Source organism: Erigeron canadensis, chromosome 5 (genome assembly GCF_010389155.1).
Source record: "Erigeron canadensis isolate Cc75 chromosome 5, C_canadensis_v1, whole genome shotgun sequence".
Taxonomy (NCBI): Eukaryota; Viridiplantae; Streptophyta; class Magnoliopsida; order Asterales; family Asteraceae; genus Erigeron; species Erigeron canadensis.
In genome coordinates, this window is record NC_057765.1 from 31,348,312 (window position 1) to 31,360,271 (window position 11,960).

Here is an 11,960-nt window from a genome sequence, read left to right on the forward strand (position 1 = left end):
GGTGATTCAGAGAGGTTTTTATTTTTCATAAATAGTCCCTTTACTATTTTCTAATCAACATTTTTGGTCCCAATAAAAGGCTATATTTATAAATAAAAATAAAAAATAAAAAAAACTTTGAGGGATAAAAATTAAAAAATAAAAATAATATTATGAATAAATATTATATGGATGTCCATGTATGATAACTGAATATTTGTATGATATTGAGAGATTTGTTTCTTGAAAGAAACTTCATCTTTGTATCTATATAAATAATGTATTGATGAGATTAATAATAGAATTCTCCATTCTCTCTATATTCTTGTGTCTTCTTTATTGTTTGTTCTATATAGTTTTACAACACGTTATCAGCATGCTCTAAACCCTAAAAAGTAAAAATAAAATTCGGTCGAACAATTATCTGTTTTATGCATTCGATCTTTTTGAATCATTATGAAACAATTATTTGTTTTAAATTTACTCACCAACAAATTTTGCATCGCGTTAGCATGCGTAACAGCTAAAAGTTGTTGTAATCAGATGACTTGTCGTGAAGACAATATATCAACAATTGGATGAAAAGAAGAACCATCCAACCAAGAAACTTCAATCAATATCAGCATAATCAAACTCAACAAACTCACCTTTTGCCGTCACAAATTTCTTCCGTACTGCTTAAAACTATTACGACTTTCGTTTAAATTAAATAGTCAACAAACTACATCTTCTTATATAGAGTGAAACAAGAAACAAGAAACATACTTTGCATTAAAAACAACCTTTCTAAAACACCCAAACTTATTCGACAGTTTCAATCAATTGCCATTCAACACATTTAGTAATATATATAACCTTATATAAAGTGAAATAAGAAACATACTTTTCATTAAAAACAACCTTTCTAAACACCCAAAATTATTTGACAGTTCAATCCATTGCCATCCAACAAGGGGATGCTTAGTTCAAATTGAGTAATGATAAAGGGAAACGTAATGATAATAATAAGGAATGCAATAGACATTACATTTATCATTGATGTTGTTTGGTTCTCTTCATAAAATTATACTAACTTAATTATAATAAATATTTGTTATAGTTATTTAATTTTTCAAAAAAGTTAATGTTATTATTGCAACACCCCAAGATTTTTAAGATAATTAAATTAACCCTTTTTGTAGTTTTAACATTAAAATAATTTCATAGTATTTTATTTTTGGATACGAGATTTATTTAGTTAGAAATTTAGCGGATAGCGGGTGTTTTACCCACCAAAATTAGAAAAGAGGCGTGACACTTAGAGAAAGTGTCAGTCATATCTTAGCTTTTGACTCATCTTCATTCTCTAAATTCTTATTTTCTTTCTCCATCCATTCTCAATTTCAATCCTTCTTCAAGTATGTTTTTTTAATCATTCCAAATCCAATAAATTTCTTAAGTAATAATAATAACCTCAATAATCTTGGAAATTTAAGTTGGGAAATGTGGATATTTGTGTGTGTGTCAACACAAATAGTGAAGGAGAAGGAGGAATTGTGACTTAAATCTTTGATTTCATTCTTCATTTCCTTAAGGTAAATATTTCTTAACCTAGTTTGATTAAATATCTAAGAATTAGGGTTTTTGAATTTGGGAATTTGAAAGTTTTTGTATAATTGAGTCCTTGCATGATGTTTTTGCCCATTTCTTTTATGATATGGTTTTGTTATTGAGTTGCCTAATAAAATGATTAAAATATAGATGATATTAGTAAGACTCATGTATGAGAAATTGTGACTTTGCTATTTTAAATGAATTGGACTTGGTGAAAATGATGATGAACATTCTTGCACCAAATTGATATTTTTCAAAGTAAAGGAACTCAATGGTACAATGGGTTTGTTGTGGGTTAAAAATGCTAGTGAAATTTGTTGTATGGCTACGTTAAGCTAGCCAAGAGTATGAATATTGTCTTATGTGCGAATCATGATATTATGATAGGTTGAAAGCTTATTTTATGCACTTGCGGTTATTTTGAGTTGTTGATTTGTGGTCGCGAAAGAGGTGAGCTTTCTTGCATACTTTTATATATGTCTTGAGTCAATTACCATATGATGATGGATTCCGTGTGTGGTAATTGATTTGGCGTTGAGCCTAAGTAGTGACCGTCTTTGATTACGGGCCTAAGTAGTGGCCATAATTCATGAGGGACATTTGAGATATAGCTCATGTGGAGCAATGATATTGTTTATTGAGATTGTAATCATTTGCTTATATGGATCCATGTAATGCGTTGGCACAAAGGTGAGTGTTATAGATATGACACGATGGTGTCATAGGCTATATGCAATAGACCTTTGTGCATTGCCCTCCTTCGTATGTATAAACGTATGTAGGATTATTCACTAAGCTTTGCTTACTTTTTTGTTATTTACCCTTTTTATAGGTTGTCTCGGAATTTGGAAACGAGATTATGTTCTTTGAAGATTATTGATGAATTGAATTATGGAAATGTGACTTATGTGGTAAAATGGTTTGAAGCTAGAACCCGTAGTAGCCCCCTTTGGACTAATGGCTCTTGGTACATCTGAAGTGTTTTTGGTAAAGATTTGTTACATATATTTCTGCAAATTTTCAGTTGGTGTCATAGTCTTAGTAACTAAATGAATGTGCTGATTTTGGAGGTTTGATAACTTGGGTAAATGACCCATTTAGTCTTTTAAACTTGGTTTGTAGCAATGGATGGTATAAAGACTTTTGGAAATGTTATGATATGTCTTTTATGTCAAAATGAAGTTGTTTATCAGTTGTACGAAACTCGGTATTGAGAAAAAGGGTCGAAAGTTGATTAAAGTGTCAAAGTATGAAGCTGCAGGAGGACGGCCTTTGAGGACGGCTCTTGTAGAAACAAGAGTCGTGCTCTTCTGTAATTTTTCACAAGTTTTCCCGAGGCTTCGTTTGATCTTTTCGGGTCCTGAAACTCGCATAGTAGTCTATTTACATCATTTTAAGAACATTCCAAGTGTCTTTTCTTGATTTGAAACATTTTGATTTTTCGTGAAAATTAACCGTATTTTTCTAAGTATAATTTAACTAAATTGTGTTTCTTTCTTTTTATGTTCATACTTTTGGGCCTAAAATGAGTTTAGTCGTTTCAATTATGTATTATAATATATATATATATATATATATATATATGTTTCAGTTATAAATAAGTATTATTATTATTATTATTATCTTACATTTTAAAAAAATTCAAAAAATCACTTACATGATATATTGTTCTCGATTATTTCATGGAAGATAATATTGGTTTTCACTAAATGGGTTATGTGATTTCATATGTATATGTACCTGTAATCAAATTTTAAGCAATAACAGAAAAGAATAATGAATAAACGATATGGGAAGATAGATTAGGATTGTGAAAATAAGAAAAAGAAATAAGATATATAAGACGGTTACAACTTATCATGCTAACCTACCATATAATGATTCACATAACCCCCAAATTAGTGGGGAATGTTCCATTACCCCATACTTTATAATGATTAACTAGATTATATTTAGGCAAGCACTTTCAAATATCTCTATATATATATAATTCTCTATCTCAATTTGATGATGTGGCATATCCCAGAGCTCGCCACATCATCTTTTTCCTACATGGCGATCTCACGTCGTTAATCTCTTAAACGTTGACACGTAAGCTGACACCTATACATACTTGACAAATTATCATCCAGTCAACAACCACATAGCTTTTATTAATTATAAATAAATAGCATATTAAAAAGTCATATGCATGATTAGAACCCACAACCTCAAGTTTTTTAATTGAAACATAAACCACTTGATCTAATGAGATTTTTGTTTATATTTTGGAAAACATGATAGATATTCGATGTAAAATCCCACGAAAATTATTAAAAATATTATTTATATAATTAGATGACACTTAACATATATAAAAGAGATATATGGTAATAATTTCTTACCTAAAATATATATTAATGACATATTCCAAATTTATAAAAGTTTTCATATTTTAAAGATCTTTTTAATTCTTATTAAAAAGTAATAATGATTCTTAATTTTTTGAGATATAAAGTTTTTTTTTATTTATATTTAATTTTTATTTTCCAACATAAATATATTGCAAAAATATAAACTTTAGATTACTTGGAACATAAAAAAATATTGTCTTAATTTAAGTTGAATTTATGTTTTTATATACTCTATGTTTAATTCTTTGAGGGTGGACGTAATACGTAAGGAGGCAAGATGGTGACCGACCGGTGACCAGTTGGAACACCACCCGCCCTGTAGGTACCAAAGGGGTGGGTAGCAAAGTGGTGATGGTGGTGTAAATCTGGTTTCCTCCTCACCCTCTCACCTTTTTAATTTTATCTTTTTCTTTGTTTTTTATCACTCTCAACCTCACTCAGTATGTATATTATGTATGTTAATATGAAAAGAGAGTATAAATACGTACAAAAATATAAAATACAAAGGTGAAACTTACTTCTCATTCAATGACAGAATAAGCTTTAAATAGGCAAAACTATATCTCATGTGATTCTAAGAATAAGCAAATAAACTACCAACTCTACCTAAGGAATTGGTCATGAGTATGACCCATAACGTTCATATTCTCAATTGCATATAATTCGGTCAACCCCATGACTTTATACCATTTATTTGAAGCAACATTAAAACCAACTCAAATACTAACTTAAATAAAACCAAATCAAACTAGATAATATGACTGAATCAAGATTAATTCCTACATAGACGGTAAGAGAATAGTGAAATATTCATTGCTTGTGGAAGGGATGAGGGAGGATGAAAAAATGTGAAGATTGATCTTAAGGTTTATAATATTTCCTTATAATAATGTTTATTACTTTGTCATTTGACATTTTACTTCATTACATAAAAGAATATCTTCGTTTTTCGATGACAGTTTTTTTTTATATTGAATATTTGTTGAACTATTTGATAGAAATTTATGTTATCTCGTGCAACGCATGGGGCTAAACCTAGTTATCATTATAATTCCTTACCCTTTAAAACCTCCAACCAAGCACCCCCTTAGTAGTATATATAACTTGTATTAACTTCTCCCATTAACATGATTGGTATTAACTTCTCCCATTAACATGATTGATGATAAACAGTCAAATCCCTTCGACAAATAAACATAACGTTAATTACTTGGCTTTTTGGATGTTAAACATAGATTCATAAAACAACTATGCCTCCTAATCTCCTATGTTTCTATATCCGACAATCGTATTACTAACAAGCAAATAAAAAAAAAATTAAACGTATCTATGATCCAATGATACATACCATTTTTTAGACAACGTTAGCCCACCTAAACAAAAAATATTAACCTGGTTGGAATGTAAGGCTCAAAAACGCAGTCCATGTACCAAACAACATTAGCCCATAAACCAAAAAAAATTGCCCAAATCTATTTCCAATTCTGGTCCAAAAATGAAGAAACCCCTAATTGGCCCGATACCATGCATTCTTGCCAGCATACCAGTATACCACGACACCCGAAAATAGATGTAAATCCCAACCGCTTGCCTCACTGTGTAACGCACGGACCTTCACTCTAATTTTATTAAAATGTACGTAGCTTAATCAAGATATTTATCAACTAAAGCTCTGATGGTGGTTTATATTTCTATTTTTAAATTTATAAAATGTTGTACAAGTAACTATCTTAAAACACAACTACACTAACGAGTAGAGAACCCGGTCAATGCAGTATAGTCTATTGATAAGCTAGTAATACGTGTAATTCTAGCGGTTGTGGGGTTGTCACGATTTCCTATTATACTAATGCAATAAAAAGTAAATAAAAGACGCAACCGCTTATTCAGCGAGAGACTCAGTCTGAAAACAGTTTGAAAAAGCAGATAACAGTAATTAAATTAAAATACTTGTTTAGCATATCCGATCTCATGGTAAGACCAAATACTATCCTACCGATTTGCTAGACTGTTGGAAACTTAATCACGTTTCAGATTCTCGTTAGATTCACTTTGCTTTATTACTAGTGCTATCGTTAGACTCACACTACCTTATAAACAAATTCTCGTTAGATTCATTGTTTAAACATTAATGACCTAAAGTTTGTGTTACTAATTCATTTTTTAATTAATCGGCTCTTAAGCCATAACCAGATATAATTATCTCGGGTGACCATAGTGCTTATTTCCAAGTCAAAAGATCAATCATCCTAATTACTCGTATTATGGTTCTGGGTTAAAAATAAAAATATAAAAATAACTACATAACCAAAAGCGCTGAAATCAAATAAACACAGTGAGTCATTCTCATTGGCATTGATCAATGGATCGGATGCTAAAAGCTGCCAGAGCTTCTGGTTCTCTCAATCTTTCAAATCGTTCCCTCAAGTATATACTATTAATTAATACTCCTACCCTATACTTCATTTGATCTACTTATTGTTTATCAAAAAGACACAATCTTTCTATATTTTATTATTTTTTAGATATTCTTTTTGTTTGTGTATTAGGGAAGTACCAGATGAGATATACAAAAGCTTAGATGCAGTTGGTGAAGGTGAAAATTGGTGGGAGGTATTATTATTACTAATTTATCATTTTTTAGTATACCCTTTTCTTTTTTGTTCATAAAGGTCAAATCTTTATATATTATGAATCATTGTTCTGGCATTATTGATCATTTACTGTGCTTTTACTACAAAAAATGTGACAAAAAATGTGTAAATGTATTAAAAATGGAGGACAGGGCTAGAAATGTAACTGATTTTCGTAGTTTTGCCTGTCGGATGATACGTAATGTAGAAGTATGTATCGTTTTTGTTGTGGGTTCGAAAGGAGACTTTGCTAGTTACTGGTCTTAAGTCCAAACCAACTGCTCATTGTTTCTGCATTGGTCCTCGGGTACGGTCATATGGCCATGTGGGTTAGGAAATCTGGATTAAGAGTAACCCGAAAAGCCAATCTTTTGTATTATGCAAACTTTATGTTTCTTGCAATATTGTAGGCAGTTGAGTTACAAAAGTTGATATTGGCTCATAATGAGATAGAATCGATAAAGGAAGATATAAGAAATTTGCCATTGTTGACTGTGCTAAATGTTAGTCACAATAAGCTTTCCCGCCTTCCAGCTGCTATAGGAGAGTAAGATACTTTAAAAGCCTTTTGAGTTAAAACAGGTTTTGTTGTTCTTGGTCATTAAGTGTCTTTTTTGTATTTATCATCAGGCTTAAATCGCTAAAGTCATTAGATGTGTCGAATAATTTGCTACGTGAGATACCCGAAGAAGTTGGATCAGCTACTTCTTTGATCAAGTATGTTTCTTTACCCCTGATGATTGCATTCGATGTGAATTAGGGTTGATTTTTATGAAAGACTAGTTATCTTTAGTCTGTCCTCGCAAAACCTTGTAGAAAGCTATATAATGACAAGCCGTCTTGTAGTCTAACTGAATGCTTTCATCGACATGTGGTTTTATCACAGGTTTGATTGTTCGGGTAATCAACTTAAGGATCTTCCATGCTATCTTGGAAACTGCTTAGATCTATCTGACCTCAAGGTATGAATGTACAAATGCATTATGGTTTGAGACTTGCACTTGTTAATGAATTGATTTGATGTACTAAATTTTTCTGTGTTATTCGAGTACAAATTTGTTAGTCCCAAAAGTAAAAGGTTTTTACTAGTCTGTTGGAATTTTGTATGATGTAGCTCTGTTCTACTTAGTCGCTGTTGCCCCGAGTCTAAATGTATCAGCTACTCATCTATTTTATTGCCAAGTATTCTAGTAATACTGCAAATGTATTTTCTTTAACTTTGAAGTCTCGATCAGTCAATATCCATTTTGTCACTTGGTTTGAATAAGCTTGTATCATATGTCTACTCTAACTTGTGGATAGCCTTTGTGTTGAATCTTTTAGCATGTGAAATGTGAATCATGCTATCTTAGAATACATGTCCTTCGTAATCTTAGTTTCTATAGTATATGGTGGCGTATACAACTCAGCGATGGATAAGTTTCACCTTCAGAAATGTTATCTAATGATTGCTTTTGGAAATGCTTTGTCTTTCAATTCTTAATTTTGTTACTTTTTCCTTGTAGGCATCAAACAATTTTCTAACCAGTTTGCCAGAAGATTTAAGCAACTGTTCCAAAATGTCGAAATTGGATGTAGAGGTATAAATTGCTGATACCATTTCATCATAGTTGTCTGGCTATTGATCTTCCTCTATATTGTTTACACCACGTGGGGTAGTTGGCATAAAGCATTTGCTGTATTAGGGAAACAAGCTACCCGTGCTTTCTGAGAAATTGGTTGCATCATGGACATTGCTCACTGAACTGAATGCAGGCAAGTCACATGCTTTCCTTTTGGCTTCAGTTTATATGCCTATTTGGCATGCTAATCTAATCTGATGTTTGATAACCTATAACGACCTGTATTTCTATTATGAATAATCCAGCAAAAAATGTTCTTAGTGGTATCCCGGACAGTATTGGAAACCTTTCACGTCTCATTCGCCTTGACTTGCATCAGAACAGTGAGTATTTCATCGATTTACTATGATCTTACATTTTTTTATTCAGTGATACATTCTCTATATCATTCTGGTGCAGAAATTGCATCAATTCCATCATCAATAATGGGCTGCTCTTTATTGGCAGAGTTGTACATGGGGTATTTTTTTTATTCTTGAACAAGAACGATGCTTGCTAGCTATAGTCTTGATTATTGCTATATTATCTACTGATGTTTATCCTTGCATGTTTTGTAGGAATAACTTTTTGACATCATTACCAATAGAAATAGGACAACTTACAAAGTTAGGGACATTTGATCTTCATTCAAATCAGGTAAAAACTTTAAAGTTTACTCACCTACAATCTTTCAACGCATTATTTTCTTGAATTTCCCAATATTATTTTTTCGGATTCTCAGTATGCGTTTGCACCTCTTTTCTACCTTCCATCATTTATTTTATGTAGTTGAAGGAGTATCCGGTGGAGGCATGTAAATTGAGACTTTCCGTTTTGGATTTATCTAATAATTCACTGTCTGGGCTGCCCCCTGAGATTGGTAAGACTAGAGTGTTAATATCTTGTTGTACTAGTATTCAGTAGCATGCAGACCATATTGTATGCACTCTTCCAGTAATCATGAGTTATACATAATTATTGTACCTTGTAAACAATTTAAGATTCAGTTCTGATGTCCTTTGGTGCTGCACATTTTCTGCATGTAATGGTATCGCTTTCTCTGGAAGCTTTGTGGAATCTTACATGTGCTTCAAAATTCTTATATTATAGGCTTAATGACAACGTTGAGGAAGCTTGTTCTTACTGGCAACCCTATACGTACTCTTAGAAGGTTTGAGCCACCACTTCTTTACTAATTTCTATACCTGATTTGGATCCATGTCTCAGGAGGCTGATAAACTATTTTTTCCTAATTATATATAGCTCACTGGTATCTGGACCTACTCCTACTTTGTTAAGGTTTCTTCGAAGTAGACTTCCAGCCCAAGAAGGTACCAACTTTTTAGTGGTTTGTGTATAAAACAAGAAGTGAAGAAGCCCATTGTCTAGGCATAATATTGATCTTTGTTAATTATTAAATTATCTTCTATAGATGTTTGATTTAACTGAAATGAAATATATGATGCAGAGGGTGAAACATCTGAGAACAAAGAAAAAGTTATTGCTATGGCCTCGCGATTATCGCTTGGGTCAAAGGTGCTATTTTATTTCTTTCATCCAATTAGATTCATTCACGTAGATAGTTAGAAACATGATGACTAGAGTATTCCTCATATCTTTCTTTGAGTATCTCCTAGAAGGCCATTTCTATTGAGTGTATGACTTGTTGATATATAAGCTTCATTTCTTCTGAAAGTCCAACAAACCGCTATTGTTTTCAAGGCTCAACAGCTTAGGACCAAACGAGCATGTATAAATGTGCAAAAAAACCATTTTTATTTGGCCGCGTTTGTCTCTGAACAGTTTACTCTTCCAAAGACATGTGCTCGTCATTCATGTTCACACGAATGATGTCTTTTTTACAATATTGCACTGATGATACACAAATTATAATTGTTCAAACTTTTTAAGTCTTTAATAAATGAAGTCGACTATTGTAGAAACAAGAAAAGAATATAATATCTTAAACAACCTTTATTCTTTCTAAAATGATCAACTATTATCAGTTCAGTTAGGTAGAATATCGATGAGAGGATAATCGTTTTACATAGCATATGACAAATTACAACTCAAGATCCTAACGACAACAGTATTAAGCTTTAGGAACTTTATAAACTAATGGTAAAACCAAACCAAAAGATGACAAGAAGAATGATCATCAAGTTAATACCAATGATTCATCAACTGTATTCTTTTTATATCTTCCTAAATAGAATCATCCTGTTTAGTGTTTATCATATATAATGTTACTGTTGATACTTTTCAGGAACTTTCTTTAGTAGGACATGGATTGAGTGTTATTCCACCACAAGTATGGGAGACAAGTGATATCACAAAACTTGATCTCTCAAAGAATTCAATAGAAGATCTACCTGATCAACTTTCTTCATGCATTTCCCTGGAGGTTACTTTTTTTTCTACTGTTTTTGTCTATGGGAACGAAAGGTGTTGGTACTAATCTGATTAACATCATCTTGCAGACTTTGATTTTATCGAGGAACAAGATTAAAGACTGGCCAAGTGCAGTCTTGGAGTCACTTCAAAATCTCGTGAGTTTGAAGCTTGACATCAATCCACTTAGACAGGTAAATCAACATATTGCTTTCTTTAAAGCTAGCAGTAGTTAGGCTGTCATAAATGATCTCATGGTGTATGGATGAAAGGACTCATATGTATCTCACTCTTCATTATCTGTAGATACCATCAGATGGGTTCAAAGCCGCTTCCAAGCTCCAGGTTCTGGATCTAAGCGGCAATGCAGGTTGCCTACCCGAATATCCTGCATTTTCTTTTCTGCCGCAGTTGCAGGAACTATATATAAGGTGAGTTCAAGAATTTATTCACTTCTTGGTCAGAATGGCGGTCTTACTAACCTTTATTGTGACTTATTTTCATACAGGAGAATGCAAATTTCAGAGGTCAGGGCAGACTTGATAAATTTGCCTAAATTAAGGATTCTTGATATGAGTCAAAATTCTCTTCAATTAATTCCAGTGGTAACCTTTTTCTTTGTTAGAGTTCATCTTTTGCTTGATACCCAATTTCAGTTTTACATGCATTACTAACATATTCATTGTTCCCTTGCAGGGTTTTAAAGATGCTACATCTCTTCAGGAACTTCGTCTTTCTGACAATAACATCAGTGCACTTCCCGCTGAACTGGTATGTACTCAATCTTTTCTGGTTCCAAGATTGTTAGGTTGGACATAATATATGATTGGGTAGTTTATAGTGTTCAATTTTGTGCACATAATATATTCTTTTCATGAGGACTGGATTTAATAATGGAACTTGGTTTTTGCAGGGTTTACTAGAACCCAGTCTTCAAGTGCTTCAGCTTGATGGGAACCCTTTGAGAAGGTATGCCCGGTCTCTTTTATATCTCTGTGCATACGTATACACCAATCCAAGGCACATAAATGGAGCGATACTGAATGGAGCTTGCTCTCTAGACATCATTTCTAAAGTAACCTAATGACAATAGTGAACGTCTGATTTATTTATTTTTCTTGTTTTGCAGTATACGAAGAACAATTCTTGATCGCGGAACCAAAGCTATACTGAGCTACCTGAAGGACAGGTTACCGGATCAGTAAAAGATTTTTTTTCAAAGTACATTCCTAGATGACTATTTTTGAGGGATGTGTGCTGTTTGTATGTGTTTGTATTTTGTTTTGGCTCTTATTTTGAATATAATGGCAAGTTATAATTTTGGTATTTGGTACTTGTACAATGCAATCATTCTTTGTGCTGAATCATTA

The 11,960-nt window shown here is 32.3% G+C and overlaps 1 protein-coding gene across 1 annotated transcript; it reads left to right on the top strand.

Annotated features, from left to right (window-relative positions):
• Positions 1-6,270: 6,270 nt before the first annotated feature.
• Positions 6,271-11,954, top strand: LOC122599043 (plant intracellular Ras-group-related LRR protein 6). The gene is made up of 21 exons (XM_043771492.1): positions 6,271-6,392; positions 6,515-6,578; positions 7,009-7,145; positions 7,229-7,315; positions 7,485-7,560; positions 8,104-8,178; positions 8,284-8,353; positions 8,466-8,543; positions 8,620-8,680; positions 8,778-8,856; positions 8,989-9,079; positions 9,310-9,370; positions 9,463-9,530; positions 9,668-9,735; positions 10,466-10,603; positions 10,680-10,784; positions 10,897-11,021; positions 11,099-11,195; positions 11,287-11,361; positions 11,504-11,559; positions 11,720-11,954. Exons 1-21 carry the CDS (start codon positions 6,328-6,330, stop codon positions 11,793-11,795), a joined length of 1,752 nt encoding a protein of 583 aa, XP_043627427.1. The 5' UTR covers positions 6,271-6,327; the 3' UTR covers positions 11,796-11,954.
• Positions 11,955-11,960: the final 6 nt, after the last annotated feature.